Consider the following 19,986-nt stretch of genomic DNA (forward strand, 5'->3'; position numbering starts at 1 on the left):
TGAAGTACTCAGAATGCTGACCGATTAGGTTTGGCACCTAAGTGTCCAAAGTGTATATGAATTCGGAATTACAATAAAAACTATGATAGTCCGTGTACAGGACAAAAGCTGAAAAGCTAAACAACGTCTTCAGTTCTGCATCTGGGTTGGAAGGTCATTAGCTTCTCTCTTAGAAATTTCCTGTGTACTTCAGTTTTTAAAATGCTTTGTAATCCAGCTGAGAAATTGTTTCAGTGGTTGCACAGCTGTGTTGAGGCTTATGTTTTGTTTTTTTTTTTTCCCAGTGTTTCCAGTTAACTTGCTTCTTTCCAGAGCCCTCTACCTTTCTTCTGAGCTCTCAGCTCCGCTCGCAGGAGTCTCCTCTGCAGCTTCCAGTGCCGCTTGGAATCGGGACGCAGCCCTTCCATGCCGATGGCTCTGCCCAGCCCTTCTCTCAGAATCTCCTCATTCAGGCACACGCTAAAAAGTCGGCCCTACAAAATAAAGACAACACGTTTGGGTGTTGCAAATCCATTCCATTACCATCTGAACGGTAAAACCCCCGCTGCAATTCTGCGCTTCAGGCAATATGGGTAAGCTGCTGGGAATGCTGCTTCTGCAATTTGACTCAAACAGTAAAGGGTTTTTGGCTTTATTTTATACAGCATTAAACTTTCAAAACCTCATGCCCGTTCATGTTTCTGAATGAGAAGTGCAAGATTTCCCAGTTTTCTGGAAGCTGAAATGTTGGTCATTCTGCTACAAATCCCAAGTTACCACAGACAGGTCCTGTTCCACCCATAACTAAGACAGCCTACTGTCTGGGACGTGCGTGACCACACGTATGTGGATCCAAAGAGAGCCCCCCCCCCCCTACCTGTATTGGAGTTTTCATGTCCCCAGACATACAAAGCCACCACACAGACATGGTGATCACATAAGGCTGTTTCTCCTTGGAAAGGACAGCTTAAACAAAGCCTAACAAGGCACTACATTGATTCTAGATCATCCTCTAGTGATATCATGTTCAAAAGAGGATGGGTAATAAGATATCTTAAAGGCACACAGAGTACTGGGCCATGCCTGTAATACATGCCTGTAATACAAAAGATCCACGCTAAGATACTTGCTCTATCCAACTTTCTGCATTTCAGATAATAAAAGAAGAAATGCTTTACTAGGAGTAATGAGTGCCATTAATCATATTTACTTTGCACGACGTGCCAGAAATGCATCCACATAAGCAAAGAAAGGAAAGTGGATCAGCATGCTAAGTTTAGATCTCACCTGTACGTAAATATGGTTTCCCATTATGGAGCCCCATACCACTGAATAACATCCCAACACGCTAGGAGAATATTTATAACCCATTGTACACAGCGGGGTAAAGGAAAATTGGTTCTTACCTGCTAATTTTCATTCCTGAAGTACCACAGATCAGTCCAGACAAGTGTGTTTTACATCCCTACCAGCAGATGGAGGCAGAGAGCTAAAACTCTGAGGCACTGCTACATACCCAAGAGTGCCACCTGCAGTTCCTCAGTACTGACCTGTACCCAAGCCAACAATAGAGTAACAACTCCTCAACAAACCCCTAAATGAGGGCAAACGCAAACCCAAAGGTTGGAGCCCCCCAAACAGCAAAACCACAAATCAACCCAAGGGGCTAATCACAACCTGGTAAACTTCTTTAGGTTCTGTAAATATACATTCTGACAGTTCTTCCCAGTAAGCATGCCAGAACATGGTCTTGCTGTAATTGTTTTGAGAAGATTAAGAGGCTGGGTCTCTGGATTGAGGAACAAAAATTAGCAGGTAAGAACCAATTTTCCTTTCCTGTTCATACCCCAAATCAGACCAGACAAGTGGATTTACCAAAGCACCACTACACTGGGAAGCCCCGCGAAAGACCCCCTCTTAACACACTTTTGCCAAAGGTTAGCTCCCTTAGAGCCTGAACATCTAAACAGTAATGGCAAGATAAAGTGTGAAGAGAGGACCACGTCACCGCTCTACAAATCTCCTGCAGCTACACTAACACTTGACCCACGACACTGCCTGCGCTCTAGTAGAGTGCGCATACAACCCCTCTGGAATTCTTCTCTCTTTACAAAGGTAGGCTGAAACAGTAGCTTCCTTCAGCCAACGCACTATTGTGCCCTTGGAGGCCTTGCATCCATTTCTGGCACCTCCAAACAATCCAAACAAATGATCTGACCGCAGAAAACTGATCAATTTGGGAAGGCAGAAGCTCCACAGTCTGATTCAGGTGAAATGAAGATACCACCTTAGATAGGAACAAGGGTACCGTCCCAAATCTTTAGAAATGGTTCCCTTAAGGACAAAACCTGCAGTTCAGAGATCCTTCTGAACAAACAAATTGCTACCAAATATACCACCTTCAACGTGAGGTCCTTAACGACGCCTTCCTCACAGCTTAAAACGGAAGCCCACAAAGCACCCACAGGACCAAGTTTAAACTCCATGCTGGATCCAATCTATGCACCACGACTGCAGATGCTGACCCTCTTCAAAACTTCACAACCTCTGGATGTGATGCCAATGACCTTTTCCCTGGAGTTTACCTCTGAGACACCTAAGGCTGATACCTGAACCCGCAAGGAATGTAACTAAGCCCTTGAAAATCACGGGCTCAGAGTATCCTTTTTGTCGCAAGCACTTGCTCTCAGAAATCAAGTCGTGAGGCAAAAGTGATCCACCCGATCCAAGAAATAGCACTTTGCCTTAACAGCCCCTGCAAATGAGCCAATTTCAGGGACTCGTCAATTGCGCGCTGTACCTGATTTGTCAACTACAGATGACACAGCTTGTCCGGCACCCCCAATACCACCTGGCCTGGATGCCTCTTGATGTGCCTAAACACATAGAGCAGGTTCCTTGTCAGCCATAGAAGAACCTGAGCATCTATGCCCTTGGCTGCGACCTATCGTCTGCGGCGAAGAAACTTTCACCCTTGGTGTTGCTCCTTGACGTTATCAGATCCAGACGGGGACTTCCCCAACAGCTCCCATTCTCCCGGGTCCAACTGATGCCTGCTGAGATAGTCTTCTTACATATTGTTCACTCCCGAACATGTGAAGCGGATATCCCCTGCAAATATTGCTTCAGCCAGGCAAAAAGATCCTGGGCTCCTTGGGCAACTATACGACACTTCATTCCCCCTTTTGATTGATATAGCCACCATTGTCGCATTGTTCGAAAACACTCTGACCATTTGACCTCGGACTTGTGGAAAGAAATCCACCAACGCCCTGCACACTGCTCTTGTTTCTAAGAGATTGATAGACCAGGATGCTTCCACTGGCGACCACAGTCCCTTGTGCCATTCATTCTTGACAGATCACCCCCCCAAACCTTGAGGTTGGCATCCGGTATTTCTAAACCCAGTCCTGAATCTCCAGGCCAATCCATTTCTACAAATTAGGCCGACACAGCCACCACGAAAGACTGGACCTGGAGTATCCTGCAGCGGTAAAGGCCGATGAAACTCCAGACAATGGATTCCAGCATGACAGCAACGCCCCCTGTAGAGGGGGCAAAAATCCATGGCACCAATTTCAATGTAGATGCTATTGAACCCAGAACCTGAAGATAATCCCAATCCCTGGGCCCTGGCATCTGAAAAATCTGCACCACCTGGGATTGTAACTTCCAAATCCTCTCCAAGGTGAGAAACACTCTGCCGAGCTAAGTATTGAACTTCGCCCCCAAGTATTCCGCATCTGGGTAGGGCTCAGGTGACTCTTCGCCAAATTCACCACATAGCTCAAGGACCGCAACATATCCATCACCATACACACAGACTACCTGCATACCTCCTCCGATTTCCTCGTATAAGCCAGTCGTCCAGGTAAGTATGAACTAGGATCCCCTCCCTGTGGAAAGCCACTGCCACCATCACCTTTGTGAACGTGAGAGGTGCAGTCACCAACCGAATGGGAGGGTCCGAAACTGGAAAAGTTACCCCAGAACCATAACACAAAGAAACTGATGTTCTTCCTGCATAGGTATGTGCAGATAGGCTTCTGTCAAGTCCAGTGAGGGTCAAAAAACCCCACATGATGAACTGCCGCCATCACCATCCGCAACGTTTCAAAACAGAAAAACGGGGAACTCACAGTATCACATTTCACCTTTTGCAGATTGAGGATGGGACAAAAGGCACGACACAATCAAGTACCCCTCGCAATCGCGCTCCTTGGCCGCCACCAGTACTATCATGCCAGCAACTGAAGCAACACAACGTGTCTCAAATCGCTGCATGCTTGCCTTGGACACAACAAGAGACACCACGAAAGCTTCCGTGATGGGCGAAAAAATTCTAAAGCATAGCCATCTCTTATTACTTCTAGGACCCATTGGTCTGAGGTAATCCTGGTCCACTCTTTGTAAACTGTGTAGAGATGGCCTTCCACTGCAATCTCGCGAGTGAACCAGCCTGGCTTCATTGTGAAGCCTTACTGCCGCCGTGCCCTCTCAGGGAAGTCTACGGGTACCTCAAAAGAACTGCTGCCTACTGAACCCCTGGTTCTGCCCCAAAGACAGTGCAGAACCCTTATTGGGATGAAAACTGCCTCACTTCCTGAAACCTAGAGCGAGGCAGAAAAGACTTCCTGACTGTCATCTTATCCTCCAGCAGTTTATTCCCTTTAGACTCCCCCAAAACCTTCATCAATTCATTCAGGTCCTTCCTGAACAACAATTTTCCTTCCTTTAAAGGGAAGAATACAGAGCTGAGACTTGGACTACATATCAGCTGACCAATTCCACAACCACAGCAGGCACTGCACCAAAACTGCCGTGACCATATACCTGGCCGAAGTCCAGCTCAAGTTATAAAGCGCTTCAGCCTCATATGCAATCCCAGCCTCCAATTGAGTTGCCTAGCTATTAACAACCAGCGTCTGCTGAAGACTTATTCTGAGACTTCTGGACCCAGCATAAACAGGCCCTCTGCGTTACACTTCCACAGATCGCCGCTCGTAGGTTCAGCACCAAGACTTCAAACATCCTCTCCCGATGAATCTCTAGCTTACGGTCCTGTGCGTCCTTTAACGCTACCAAACCCATAACCATAATGGTCTTGTTAGTGACCGCCGCAGACCAAAGCATGCATTTTCAGCACTACCAGCAGCTGCAGGATATCCTCTGTGAGGGATACAACTTTGCTATGGCTCTAGCCACTTGGGGTTTGCCTCCCGGAAGTCCCATTCCTGGTTCATCATTTTCTTGATCCTTTTAGGGCGAGGAAAGGCTTTCGGGGGCCTCGGAGTCAAACCAACACCGTATCCACCCCTTGATTTGTCAGACTCCCGGACCATCTTAATACCCAATTCCTTCTGAACATGGGAAATAAGGAGCCTAACTCCTCCTTACGGACAGATGAACCAGCCACAGGTCATCGGGATCTCTTCCAGATCAGTCATGTCCTTATCCCCATCCTAATCGACATTCGCCATGAGATCTGCTGAGTCATCCTGATCCACCCTAGCACCAACCCTAAGACCATCTTCAGTGTCATCCAGGCCGAATTATCTGAGCCGCCAGGCCCCTCAAGATGGTCCAGGTGCAACCGGCAAAGGAGGTCCCTGACCAAGGAGTCCCTCGCGCAGCAGGATGAGATGGCTGACAGAAAAACCTTTTATAGCCAGTGCTTTTCCTGGTTAAAAACCTTATGCATAAGCAAGGCAAATTCTGAGGAAATTCAACTTCATCCTCTCCCCTGTCCGGCCCTGAGCTCGCATCTCCTCCCCCCCCCCCCGATGGGATAGCCAGAGACAGAGGGGAGTTCCTGGGCTCCCGGGAATCCAACACCTTCCAAGCTGTAGCCCTTCTCCTGCCTGACAGGCTTTTAGGCTCCCAGTATTGATCCTGACAGGGCTTGGGACCTGTGGCTCTCTACCAGCCTTGTTCCCCCCAGGGCCCTTCCCCTCCAGTAACAAATCGGGCATAGCGCCGCTACATTCAGCTGTCCCCAAGCCAGGCTGCCAGCCCGACAAGATTTCTTTGCTGAGAACAGCAGTGACGCTACTCCCACACGGTCAGGCCTGCTGCAGAGGAACATAAGCCGTGTGATCGCGGCGCACGGGAGAGGAGGGAAAACTGCCCAATGCAGCCTCCGCGCCCCCAAGCGCCCAAAGCTTTCCCTCACTGGAAACGCTGTTGAAGCCATCTTGTCTCCATGCGGCCGGGCCTGCTGCAGAGGAACAGCAGCCGCGTGATCGCGGCGTGCGGGAAGGAGGGGGAACACAGCCCAACACAACCTCCAGCTCCCTGAGCAGCCCGAAGCGCGAACAGAAGAGCTACACTGCTCCCTTCCCCAGCCCGGGTCTGCCCGGATGGTCAAACCAGAAACAACCAGAGTGGTGCTGCTGAAAGAAAATGTAACACTTTTTTTTTTTTTTAAAGAAACAGCAGCCACAGCAAAGGAAGAAATTCAAGCAAAAAAAGGAACTCTTCCCTATTGCTGGCAACATCTCTGGGAAGGAACCTTCAGGGGATAAGAAGGAACCAGGACCCCTGGCTGTCAGACCCCTGGATCTGCTGCGGGCTAAAGCTGATCAGGAATTACCTACCCACCCCCCCCCCGCTCGCCTGGCTCAACCTGAGGGATGGCCCACGAAGGAACCTAACAACTCAGGGGGGCGTCTTCTAACTTCTCTTCTTCTGTCCCTTCTTTCTTTACTGCAGATTTGCACCTCTACCCCTGCTGGAGACAGAGAAATACGGAGGGACTGCAGGTGGCACTCTCAGTTATGTAGCAGTGCTTCAAAGTTTTAGGTCTCTGCCTCCATCTTCTGGTAGGGATGCAAAACCCACTTGTGAGGACTGATCCGGAGAACAAACAGGAACTGACAGTTCAAAGGTATGAAATACTGGCAAATCACTTCCAGCTCCCTAGTGCCAAGGCGGCTTTTTAACACTGTACAATGGATTCCGAGCCAAAAAAAAATCAGGAATTACAGGTCCCACTTTCAGTACCATAACAAATTATTTGTGATGGCAATTCATGAAAGCAGCGCTGGCAGTTTACAAAATGGGCGCAGGTCATTTGAAGCTGTTAGAGGGATGATACAAAGAGATCCCATAACGGTTGATCACTTGGAAGGCAGCATGGCACACATCTCCAACCCAGTGGACACACAATGTCCCTGAACATTCTATATTTCTATAAATATATGAAAAATTAACTTTTAAATAAGGTGCTCTTCTCTGTGATATCAAGAGAATCCTTCACCCCTTGCAGCAGTGCTCCAAGCCCCTGCCAAATCTGAAACCGAGCCACATGTTCTACCATCCATCTCCATAGGGAGGCAGAAAACAGCTGGGTGTGCCGCACCTAGAAACAAGCCCTGAAATGAAAAGAAAACAACATAAAAGGTACGTCTCCTTCTGAGCTCTGTATGCCCTCTGGGAACATTTCAACTTAAGCTGACTTTTTGAGTGACAAACTTTTTCCTACAAACTCAACCTACTGGCCAGTTCTGTGTACTGTTTGCCAGGCTGACAAATTCACATCAGGCAGAGGGGGCACCCTGCACCATCTCCTAGCTGGAAGCAGCTCTGTCAAAACTACAAGAGATATGCAAACAGCAGTGCGGGGCCAAAGCAAAATGGAGCATTATTATCCAGCTGGTCTATTTCAACCACTGTGAAAAAAAGAACAAATATTTTAGTAAGAAACTAGTAGCAGAGCCTGCCGCACTGCATCAGGTGTAACTTTTCCCTCTCGATATCCCCTGCCCCACCGTCTCTCTCGCTCCCTTGGCCATCTCACCCCTCCCTACTCTGCCCCATAGCCTTCTTCCCCCTCCTTAGACTTAGCCCACTCACTCTCCTCCCCACCCCCCCCCCAGCTCTTTCCCCCACCAGCCCGACTTCAGCATTCCTTTCTCTCCCAAGTGGAGCACAGCACGATCCTTCTTCCTCCCAATCTACTTCTCAGGTTGCCGGCTAGTTTCTCTCATGGCTTGGGCAGACCATGGCACCCACCCCAGCGGACTCCTCCATTCCCCAGTCCATGGGGGCCAGCCTGGATGTTTGTCCTTCCAAAACTGAGCATTCCGAGATTAAGCATTCCAACTCTGCAGTTCAACATCTGTGACGTGATTCCCGTGATAGCACCGTGCGCATGCAGTGAACATGCCTGAGCAAACATGCAAAGGAAGTAATTCATTAGATCAAATTATGTAAACTCCTAAAAGCACTCCTGCACACGGGGCATTTTTAAAGGCTTGAGCAAGAGGTGTCCTTTAAATAATTAACTGGTAAAGAAAACAAAGGCCATAAAAGAAAAACACATTTCTAAGCTCCAATCCTTCAAAAAGGTTACAACCATAAAATCATCTCCAGGATAAACTGCATCTTCATTTAAAACACCTAGCGTAAATCCACTGCAGTACAAAGAAGGGAAAATCACCGAGCAAGCACCCCTTGTAGTCGCATACAACCTAGAGATGGAAGAACTGAGAAAAATCATAAAAAGACCTACAGCCACGACTTCAAGAAAATGAATCAGGAAAAGAAAAACTCCCTGCTCAGCCAATACCGGCCTTTCCAGCAACCATATGACCGAATGCAAACTTCTAACAAACTCAGAAAGAAGGAATAGCTCAAATCCCTGCAATATAGCATTTTGCAAACTAGGCCAGTACATATCACAGGACACCGCAATTATCTCCATGGGAAAGACGACCCTATTCGTGCTCCTCCTCCAACAAAGCATACACTATCACTCACTGAGAAAAGTGGAGAGGGATGCTAGGCTGGTGAGACAGGCAGACACAACAAAGAGAAGATGAGGAATGTTTTCTGGGACCAGATCACTGCACCATGACTTTATGAGCAGGATACTAAAAGGGGAAAGTCAAATGATCAAAGACTTCATTACTAACCTACAAGGACTTAAGACTAACGCGCTACCAGCCAATTCTTGTCTCTTTGTCATCGTAACACATCCCTCTTTTCCCCCCATTCCCATTCATATCATCACACTGTAATGTGTTCTCCAGGTAATGTCTCAACTTTTGCTCTGATCTGCTCATTCTGTTTTGACCCGAAGAAGGGAAAGCTTGTCAAGAAATGCAATAAATCAGTCCAATAAAAAAGGCAGCACCTTATATGGTTTTTTTTTTATTTATTGATTTTTATTCCATGCATGCACCTAATCCAACTATTTAGAACATAAAACCAGTCCCTACCCATAAAGAAATGTTAAAGATATACAGTGGATCACACGTATCAGCCGTTCTCAACCGGTGTCGCAAAGACCAGCAGGAGGCTGCCCTCTCTTCCCAGCCTGGTGGGAGACCACTCTTTCCCCCTCCAGCTGGATCAAGACAGAACATTGCTGATTCCTCCGCTCCTGGGCCCCACAGGGGAAGATGAAGTTAGCGTCCCACCAGGCATGGAAGTGACTCCGCCGAAACTCTCATTCACCCTGCAGGGTCCAGAAGAGACAAGAGGCAGAAGGAACATGAGGGTAAGGAGGCGCATGCTGTGCACTCCAGAGCCGCTGCCTCTTCCTGCTGCTACTGCTGCATCAGCTGCCTAGCCAGAGGGGGAGAGTCACCCCTCATCCGCTCCTCACTGCTTCTTGCCCTCGTCGCATCTGCCAGCCAACGCTGCAGCCAGTAAGGAAGAGGGGAGGCTTAGAACAGAGGCTTTACTGTCTGCTGGGAGAAAACGGGGGGGGGGGGGGGGGATGTGGATGCTGCTAGGCGGGAAGGGGTGAGGGAGGGAAGAGGTCAGGGCGCTACTAGGCAGGGAGCTGTGAAGGAAACAAGAGATCACGGTGCTGCTATGTGAAGGGGTGAGGAACAAAGGTCAGGAATCTGTTGGGTAAGGTAATAGTGAGGGAGAGAGAGGGTCAGGGGTCTGCTGGATAGGGGGAGAAGCAATCTGGGGGGGGCATAGATGCTGCTAGGCATGGCGGGATGGAGGAGAGAGGAGGTCAAGAGGCTGCCAGGCAGGAGGGGAGGTCAGGAGTCTGCTGGGTAGGGAGTGAGAGAGGAAGCATGCGGCAGAGGGTGCAGGGAGGGGGTAGGGGGAATGCCTGGCAGGGATGGGAGAGTGTGAGAGGGAATGACTGAGAGGAATAGTTGGGAGAAGTGAAGGGATGGCTGGAGGCAGAGTCAATATGGTGATGATGGAGCATTAATGTGTCTAAAGAAGTGCGCATTTCCCAAACTATCTTTCTACTTTACTTAATAGAGGAGAAAATGTATTTCTCTTTCTAGTTCTTTGATAACTGGGGTTTCCATTCTCCACATTTGGAATGTTTGCTCCACTATTCTGTATTTGGAGAAGTTCTGTCTGTGTGCCCGAGGTGAGGCAGTTTACCAGCATGTAGGCATCTGGATCCGACTTGCTTTCCCAATAAGGACATCCCCTGGTGTGCCGTGCTGCCTTTTCCTAGGCAGGCTTGTTGCTGTTTGAGTCCTGGGAGTTAGTGCATCCCATCCTGGGATGGCATGATTGCTATGTATGCCCTGCATGGCTTTTTGATTCACAAGCATAGTGATAGTGAAAGGAGTGAAATGACAGCAGAATGGGAATATTTGTTTTTTGTAATGGTGAGATGTACGGGGAGATTCCCAGTTCTGTTCTGCATCCACTGTTGAAGGGGGGATGGGTAGTGGAAAGAGGCCTTCCTGTGGATGCAGAGCCCATGTCTGCATTTAGCCTCATGAGGGTCCCGTGTGCAGTGCGTCATACGTGTAAGCATCATCCGTCAGGCATGTCCCAATGGAAAAATGGGTGGCGAACCACCGCCGTAAGTGACTAGGTCTGAAGTATCACAAAACGTATTTTCTCCAGGGAAGAAATATGCAATGAAGTCTGGGGCAACATAATTACAAAGGAGTTAACAGAAAACCGTTCCCAGCACTCCTGGGCTGCAGACGGGAGGGCCGATGAAATAAGACGCGCGCACAAAACAGGCCCTTGCACTGAGGGCCCGTTTTCTTAACACGCGCCCGATGCAGTATTTAAATGAGAGGGAACTTGGGGCAGCATAAGGAAGAGCGTGCTAAGGAGAATGTGCGTTTCTGGCACTCAAAGGAGTTTCTTGCATCGGCCGCCCACAATTGCAATGGGCGCTGAATACGTCTTTAAGGTTATTTTGCTGAGATGCTGATTTAAATGCTGAAGTTTATTATATCCGGCGCCCATTGCTGCAGGCGTCTAAATTGTATGGTCATGAGAAAAGGGCGCTTCTTTTTCATCAAATCAATGCCTAGATATTTGTCTTCAGCAGAAGCAGTAAATTGAAGAGTTAGAATGATATTAAAGAGCAGGAGGACACGTTTATCACAACTCAGAGAACCATATATATATATTTTTTTTTAATGTTTCTCATGAGCCATTAACTGCGAATTAACTTTACTCCACCTCCAGAGCTGAGGTTAAAATTTCCCGCGTTAAAAATTGTGCGTTGGGTGCCCGGGTTTTGGGGCGCCTTCCCGCATGGGAGGGTAATAGCTAATGTCTTCATCTACGTGGAATTTACATGCGTCGGGCGCTATGGGGTATGTGTTTGTTAGCGTGCGCATTTTGGATGCACTGATCTCCTTACAGCATCGGACGCTACTCTTGCGTGCCCGACCACCAGTAAATCCGTGCGCTGGGCCGGGTGCACCTGAGTGCAATCGGCCTGTGAGACAGCAACCGTGATGGACTCCACCATCTTCAGCCACTTACCCGGTTCAGTAACACGAAGCAGTCGAGCGCCGACTCGTCTCTTCGAAGAAGCTGGAACCACAGCATTTCCGAGGGTTTTAGCCATTCCCGTAACCAGAGCCTGCCATTCTGCGTCAGTTCCACTCCAGCCAGCCTAATCAACAAACTGCCATTAGACTGCACTAAATAAAAAAGAAATGTGGCTTTATTTCAAAGCTTGTCATCAAAATGATAAGAGCGAAGTCCTCTTTACAAGGAGGGACATTGCTCTCAAGAATTTTTTTTTTTTTTTTAACGCACCACAATAAAACTTTTATCAGAGAATTACATTACAAAGCTGCGGTGTTATATTCAAGGCCATCTGACAATAAACCCAAGTTCTGCTGCACAAAGAGGAGGCAAACTTCCACAGGATACTCCACACCAGAATTTTATGAGGTGGACTCTGGCAGAGAGCTTTACCTGGCTGACACCCATGGTGGCCCATCTGCATTTTTAGGTACAGTTGGGACTTTCGGCGCCAGTCTCTGGTTGAGCGGCTAGCCATGCTTCCGAAGGGGACAATTCTGAGTTGCCCAGACAGTCGCAAGGTAAACCCGCCCGGACTTGCCAGCTCGTTTTTGACTACCTGGGAAGCTGCCCGTTCAAAATGAGCCATCTTAAAGTACGCCCGTAGAAACTGTGCCCGCGCTTAGCGCCTACTATCTGCGCGAGCGGCAAAACGGGACAAAACCAACTGCACATCTGAAAAGGCAAATAAATGTGCGCTGTTTACTCTCTCTCTCTCCACCCCACACCCCATGGGAATGCTTTTTTTTTTTTTTTTTTTTTAGGTCAATGTTTATTCAGGCCAAGGTACCAGCTATATGGCTTAAAAAAAACGGTCCCTAGAACAAACATTTGGTCTCAGGTCAACCACTACTGGCCCATTCAATTGCATTAATATACTCAGTCACTGAGCAAAAGTAGTGCTAGGACCAAGCTGCCAGCAAATGCCAAGGAATCCACAGTCTGCTGCAGAACTACGGCAACCATCTGTGAACCCCCGTGACAAGCTGCATTACAGCTGCTTTTGCACCCAGCACTCCCTGCCAGCCTGAGTCTACGCTGCTTCTATTTTCCCAGTCACCGGCGGTCTTCTCCCCCCATGGCGGCCGGCTTTACTTACCAAGTCAGAACCAAGCAGCATGAAAAGTATTTCCAGGAGCACAGTGGCACCAGTGGACCGTGTGTTTCTGACTTAGCAAGGAGGACTGCCTGGCAGCTGGGAGGTGGATGGCTGAGAGGGGGTGGGGAACGGCACATGGCAGCAGGGTGGGTGAGGAGAAGGAAAGATGGTCTGGGGGAGGAGAGGGAAAACATGAATGATGGTGAGGGAAGATGGCAGCACACGGTGGGGGGAGAGGGGAAGAAGACATGGAAAAGAGGTAAGGAGACACCCAATGGAAAGAAGATACCGGCACAGGGAGGGAGGGAGGAAGACAATAGAGGTAACAGGAGGAAGGAGGAGAAAAGCATCCTGGACAGTGGGAGTGAGAGGCGGGAGATGTGATGTAGTGAAAGGGGGAGAAGTAAGAAAAGGAATAATGAAGAAAATGTATCCAGACACACACACACAAAACAAAAAAAACAAAAAAAAAGGGAGAGTTTTTATTTGACTTTTGCCTCAGCCATTTTCCTTCTGCTCCTTTGGGCTTCCAGCTCAATCAGAACCAGCATGGGCACGGACACCTCAAGCCTTCATTCACAACTCTCCAGGTTCCCCCCCCCCCCTGGTTTTATAACCCCCTGCACTCACCCCCCCAGCTCAGTCACTGCAGCAATGGTCCTTGGTTGTGGGGGCCCCGAGTCCTTCCACTGGGGAAGCTGGACCCTGGGTCCAGCCACTACCTGCTGCCATTGAGTAATGACAGACTGCGAATACCATCACTGCAGCCGGCCCGGGGTCCTCTGGACTTTTCTGTATTAAATTAAAACACTGACAAATGAAAGCTTTGCTAAGAAACGGCCCTTCTTGCGTATATTAACCAAAACAAATGCAGGATTCTTTATGCCAAACATTGATGCAGAATCTAAAATAAAGCATGCTGCAAAAATTTTAAACCCTTGCTACTGAATCTACTCCTAAACCACAGGCCTTGGCTATGATTGTGCGTTGAAACAGATGCCATGCAACTCTGGTTCTAATAGATAATGCAAATGTCTCTTCTTCCCACAATCATGGTTATTCCACACCTCATTATTGCTTTGGACTGCAGAAATACCTGCCAATTAGGGTTAAAGAAATCTCCAGGAAAAGAGGGATTACACACACCAGGAGGGAGCAGACACATATTTAAGGAACAATGGCTTTACACAGCAAAAAAAAAAAAAAAGGTCTTTATTGAAGAAGGCTGGATGAGTTTACACAGAGTCTATGTTCAGCATTTCCCTAGAAAAGCAACTGTGAAAAGAGATGCTAGTGCTAATTAGAAGCTGGGAGACATGGTTTGATAGCTGGAGGTAGCCTAGGATAGAAGGCAGTTTGTCTATTTGCAGATGATACCAAGATCTGCAATGGAGTGGACATGCTTGAAGGAGCAGAGAGAATGAAAAGTGATTTACGAAAGCTTGAAGAATGGTTGAAGATTTCGCAGCTGGGATTCAATGCCAAGAAGTGCAGAGAAATGCATTTGGGATGTGATAATCCAAAAGAGCGGTATGTGATTGGGGAGGGGGGGGGGGGGCGCTGATGTGTATAGACCAAGAGCGAGATCTTGGGGTGATAGACTCTGGTGATCTGAAGATGGCGAAGCAATGTGACAAGGCGATAGCTAAAGCCAGAAGAATGCTGGGCTGCATAGAGAGAGTAATATCCAGTAAGAAAATGGAGGTGGAGATGCCCTTGTACAGGTCCTTAGTGAAGCCTCACCTGGAGTATTGTGTTCAGTTCTGGAGCCCTTATCTCAAAGGGATAGAGACTGGATGGAGGCAGTCAAGAGAAGGGCAACCAAAATGATGTCAGAAAACCTCTGGGGAGAGACTGAAATATATGAATGTGTATACCCTGGAAGACAGGAGGCACAGGGGTGATATGATACAGACCTTCAGATACCTGAAAGGTTTATTGATGTACAAACGGCAAGTCTTTTCCGTTGGAAAGAAATCAGTAGAACTAGCGTCACAACATGAATCTCCAGGGAGGTCATCTAATAACCAACGTCAGAAAATATTTCTTCACAAAGAGGGTGGTGGATGCCTGGAATGCCCTTCCGGAAGAGGTGGTGAAAACCAAAACAGTGAAAAAATTCAAAAGGGCATAGGATAAATATTGTGGATCCCTAAAGCCTAAGGGTTGGAGATGAAGAAGAAAGTGCATGAAGTAACTTGCTGGTGCGGCAGTTACTACCCTTTAATTAATAAGCCTTGATACTGTTGATGCAACTCCACCACTGCTCTCTGCTTCAACGGCAGGGGGAAAGGAGATGGATTCATACAGCAACCAACGAGGGCCCTGACTTTTACGGTCTGGGGAAACAAATATGGGGGTAACTTGATTATGCGGTGGCTACTACCCTTAACCAATAAGCCTTGATACTGTTGATGCAACTCAAACGTTGCTATCTGTTTCACTGGCAAGGCATGACAGGGAATTGGATTCAAACAGTAATCAACAAGGGCCCTGACTTTTACGGGGTGGGAAACTGATAAGCATGGGGTAACCTATAAGGTGCAGTAGATATTACCATAAGTTTACTGGGCAGCCTGGGTGAACCATTTCCTTTTTTTCTGCCATCATTTCTATGTTTTTTGAGGGCGTGAATAAACATGTGGATAAAGGTGATCCAGTTGATTTAAGCCTAAATTTTAAAAGCCTGGCACGCGGAAATCCCGGGAGATACGCATGTGGCCAGGACATATGCACACCAAGCACATTTTTTGAAATAAATGTTGAAAAGTGTTGCGAGAGTACTGAGCCCTGGGGGACACCTGTATTGATATGGAATGTGCCAGATATGTTGTTGCCCATTTGACTTGGAATGTCCTGCTAGGAAGGAGGAGAACCATTTTAGAACACTTCCGACTATTCCAATTTTTTCATCTGATGGCAGAGCAGGGTATGGTCCGCAGTGCAAAGGCTACTAATAGAACCAGGATGTAAGATTCATCGTTGTTAAATCCCTATAGTACAGGATATATTAGAAATATTAGTAAAGTTTCAGTTGCGCAATCTTTCTGAATATGAATTGGTTTTGGGGTAGAATATCATTGTCTTCTAGGTAGCTTACCAGTTGGGATAACAGTTTTTTCTAGAACTTTAGCGATAAAAGGCAAATTGGATATTGACTGGTAATTGTCCCATTCGTCAGTTCTGCCATTTGTATTTTTAGGATTGTTTTGATCACAGCTTGTTTTGCCCCATAGGGGACCCATCCTTCTGAGAGCAAGTGGTTGTTTATGGTTGCGATTGTTGGGTGATTACACAGCAAACTATTTTAAGGGAACTCACCAAATTTGGGTTAAGTGGGTGTATAGCTGGCGCAATTTGGTAATGATTTGATTTATTTCGAGTTTAGTTACTATGTCAAACGTGCTCCAAGTGTTCCTTTTAGTCTGCCCTTGTTTATCTTCAGGTTCTTTAGTTGACGAGTAAGTAGAGAATTGTGTTTTTAACCTATATATTTTATCTAATAAGGAGGTGGCATATTCATTACAGGCACTCTTTGAGAAGTTGTAGTTATTTGAGATGGAGGAAGGGTCCTTGATTAAGTGTTGATGTTTCAAAGAGTAATTTGGAGTTAAATATTACCCTTTGAATCTGTTTTGCATTGTAGTCTTTTTCTGCTTTATTGATTTGGGTACGGTAATTTGCTAGGAGGGATCTGTATTTTCCTAGGATTCTGCAGATGGGCATTTTTACCAATGTTTCTCAGTTTTTCTCAGTGTCTGTTGGTTTGTCTTAGTTCTTCGTTGTACCATGGTTTCTTTTTTTAATTATTCTGTTCTTTTTGGAACGTTTTTGTCTGTATTGGGCTTAGGTTCTGCAATCATTGACGATTTCTCCTCAGGACTCAAAAGCTGAGTGTTACGGCTGTGGTGCTGTGCTACCGCCTCACCACCAGGGGTCCCTCTAGTGCTGGCTCTCCTGACAGGCTCATCCATCTCCTATGTCCACTCTATGCTCTGGTGTGCCCTTATAACCCTGCTGACAGTTGCCTCGGTGCTTCGGCTCGAGCTCACCTGGGCTTCCTGCTCTCTAGCCTGCCTTGCGTGGCCTTCGGGCCTTTCCTTGCGCGGCCTTCGGGCCTTTCCTTGCCTTGCCTTGCGCGGCCTTTGGGCCTTCTTCCTTGATTTCCATACCTGGCCTACGGGCCTCCTGGGTGTGTGTGGCCTACGGGCCTTCTGACCTGCCTTGCTCCGCTTATGGTGTGTGGCCTACGGGCCTTCTGTGTGTGTGTGGCCTACGGGCCTTCTGACCTGCCTTGCCCGCTTATGGTGTGTGGCCTACGGGCCTTCTGTGTGTGTGTGGCCTACGGGCCTCCTGACCTGCCTTGCTCCGCTTATGGTGTGTGGCCTACGGGCCTTCTGTGTGTGTGTGGCCTACGGGCCTTCTGACCTGTCTTGCTCCGCTTATGGTGTGTGGCCTACGGGCCTTCTGTGTGTGTGTGGCCTACGGGCCTTCTGACCTGTCTTGCTCCGCTTATGGTGTGTGGCCTACGGGCCTTCTGTGTGTGTGTGGCCTACGGGCCTTCTGACCTGCCTTGCTCCGCTTATGGTGTGTGGCCTACGGGCCTTCTGTGTGTGTGTGGCCTACGGGCCTTCTGACCTGCCTTGCTCCCTTATGGTGTGTGGCCTACGGGCCTTCTGTGTTGTGTGGCCTACGGGCCTTCTGACCTGCCTTGCCCCTATTGGTGTGTGGCCTACGGCCTTCTGTGTGTGGCCTACGGGCCTTCTGACCTGCCTTGCTCCGCTTATGGTGTGTGGCCTACGGGCCTTCTGTGTGTGTGTGGCCTACGGGCCTTCTGACCTGCCTTGCCCCGCTATTGGTGTGTGGCCTACGGGCCTTCGTGTGTGTGTGTGTGGCCTACGGGCCTTCTGACCTGCCTTGCCCTGCTTACTGTGCCCTGACCCAGCCTGGACCCGACACTGCTGACTGCCGCCTGCCCTGACCCAGCCTGGACCCAGACACTGCTGACTTGCCTGCCCTGACCCAGCCTGGACCCAGACACTGCTGACTGCCGCCTGCCCTGACCCAGCCTGTACTAGACACTGACTTGCCGCCTGCCCTGACCCAGCCTGTACTTAGACACTGCCTACTTGCCGCCTGCCCTGACCCAGCCTGAACCCAGACTCTGATACTCGCTGCCTGCCCTGACCCAGCCTGAACCTGACACTGTTTCTAGCTTCCTGTCTCTCTCCACCTGGAGCCACCCTGCTGGGTGGTGTTCACGACTCCTGACCGGAGCCCAAGCGTAACAGTATGCCGAAGCCATCAAATTTCCAGGGGAAGAGATAGGTCTGTGTCCTGCCGGTGAGTCAACTTTTTCACTATTCAAGATGCCTCCTTCTTTAAAGTTTTATACCTGCAATTCCTGTCAACTTTGAATTATCCAAGCTATCAGAACTGTCTAGCCTGTGAACTTGTTGGTCAGGAACACTGGTCATGCAATAATTGCAACAAGAAAAATGTCTCTGTCTATCAGGAATGTTTGAACTGTCTGGCTCCTAAACCAGGGTGGTGGAAATGCTCCTGTCTTCCGTGTTTGTTACCACCAGGCAAACCCTGCCCCCGTTGTTCTGCTCTAGGACCAGCTGTGCCATTAGAAAAAGCTATCAGCTCTCCTAACCAGTATTCTGTTTCTGGCTCAACTAAAACAGACATTTTTGCTGGCAGTTTGTGGATAGAAAAACCCAGGACTTACCTGGCCAAGAAGGCTTCTGTGAGACCAGTGCTAGAGCCTCGGGAACAGGTTTCTCTACAACGGAGAGAGCTGATTAACTCTAGCAGGGCTCAGCTTCCCACAGCTGCCAAGTGGACACTAACGAGCACCTTCCCTAGACGTCCTAGAACTGCCTGTGCCTTCTCTAAACTGCTCCTCCAGAAACAAAATCAGGAGCATCAGACTTTGGCTCGAGGTATCAAGCCCACGGCAGTACAATCTGTGTCTTCCATGCACACTACTTCTAACCATGCTACTCTGCCATCTGAACCTGCTGCACTACCCCGAGAAGAGCCTGAGTCTGCTGAACCGGCCCTGCTGCCGCCCCTGGAGGGGTCCGACCGTCCTACTGACAGACTTTCTAACTCAGCCATCTGAGCCTGCTGAACCGGCCCTGCTGCCGTCTTCGGAGGGGTCCGCACCGGTCCTGCTGACAGACTTTCTAACTCAGCCATCTGAGCCTGCTGAACCGGCCCTGCTGCTGCCATCTGAGCCTGCCGAACCGGCCCTGCTGCCACCCCTGGAGGGGTCCATACCGGTCCTGCTGACGCCCCCGGAGGGGTCCGAACCGGTCCTGCCAACTGACTTTGTTACTCAACTATCTGAGCCTGCTGTATCGGCCCAGCTGCCGCCCCGGGAGGGGTCCGTATCGGCCCAGCTGCCGCCCCGGGAGGGGTCCGTATCGGCCCAGCTGCCGCCCCGGGAGGGGTCCGTATCGGCCCAGCTGCCCCCGGGAGGGGTCCGTACCGGCCTTGCTGCCGCCCCTGGAGGGGTCCGTACCGGTCTTGCTATCGCCTCAAGAAGGGTTACGGACTATTTCTCTGCCCCAGGTGGGGTTTGTGTTCCCCTTGTCACACCAGGAGGGTTATGGAAATCTGCACCGCCTCTGCTACCCCAGGAGGGGTCTAACCCTGCCGCCTTGTCCCAGGAGGGGTTATGGACTATTTTGCTGCCCCAGGTTGGGGTTGTGTCTGCCTTATTACCCCAGGTGGGGTTATGGACTGCCTTACTGCCTCGGGAAGGAGTTGAACCTGCCGCATCACCCCCGGAGTGGTCTCTCCGTTATTCTTGATTACCTCCTGCACAGATGGGATCCAGGAGGAGGGGGAGGCCTTGAGGGGGGGGGGGTACTGTTACGGCTGTGGCTGCTGTGCTACCGCCTCACCACCAGGGGTCCCTCTAGTGCTGGCTCTCCTGACAGGCTCAGTCCATCTCCTATGTCCACTCTATGCTCTGGGTGTGCCCTTATAACCCTGCCTGACAGTTGCCTCGGTGCTTCGGCATCGAGCTCACCTGGGCTCCCTGCTCTAGCCTGCCTTGCGTGGCCTTCGGGCCTTTCCTTGCCTTGTGCGGCCTTCGGGCCTATCCTTGCCTTGCCTTGCGCGGC

At 49.2% G+C, this 19,986-nt stretch overlaps 1 protein-coding gene across 1 annotated transcript; it reads right to left on the minus strand.

Annotated features, from left to right (window-relative positions):
• Positions 1 to 228: 228 nt before the first annotated feature.
• Positions 229 to 11,855, minus strand: LOC115081295 (protein C3orf33 homolog). Its single transcript, XM_029585787.1, has 2 exons — positions 11,701 to 11,855; positions 229 to 473 (listed from the first exon to the last, which is right to left on the minus strand). Exons 1-2 carry the CDS (start codon positions 11,764 to 11,766, stop codon positions 294 to 296), a joined length of 246 nt encoding a protein of 81 aa, XP_029441647.1. The 5' UTR covers positions 11,767 to 11,855; the 3' UTR covers positions 229 to 293.
• Positions 11,856 to 19,986: the final 8,131 nt, after the last annotated feature.

Source organism: Rhinatrema bivittatum, unplaced genomic scaffold (assembly GCF_901001135.1).
Source record: "Rhinatrema bivittatum unplaced genomic scaffold, aRhiBiv1.1, whole genome shotgun sequence".
Classification (NCBI taxonomy): Eukaryota; Metazoa; Chordata; class Amphibia; order Gymnophiona; family Rhinatrematidae; genus Rhinatrema; species Rhinatrema bivittatum.

Bases quoted from the DNA above. Each gene is read 5' to 3' on its own strand.
- LOC115081295 (XM_029585787.1), bottom strand. From the start codon at position 11,766: ATGCTGTGGTTCCAGCTTCTTCGAAGAGACGAGTCGGCGCTCGACTGC. The intron at 474-11,700 runs GTAAGTGGCTGA...TTTATTTTGTAG, and splicing joins GCTTCGTGTTACTGAACCGG to GGCCGACTTTTTAGCGTGTG.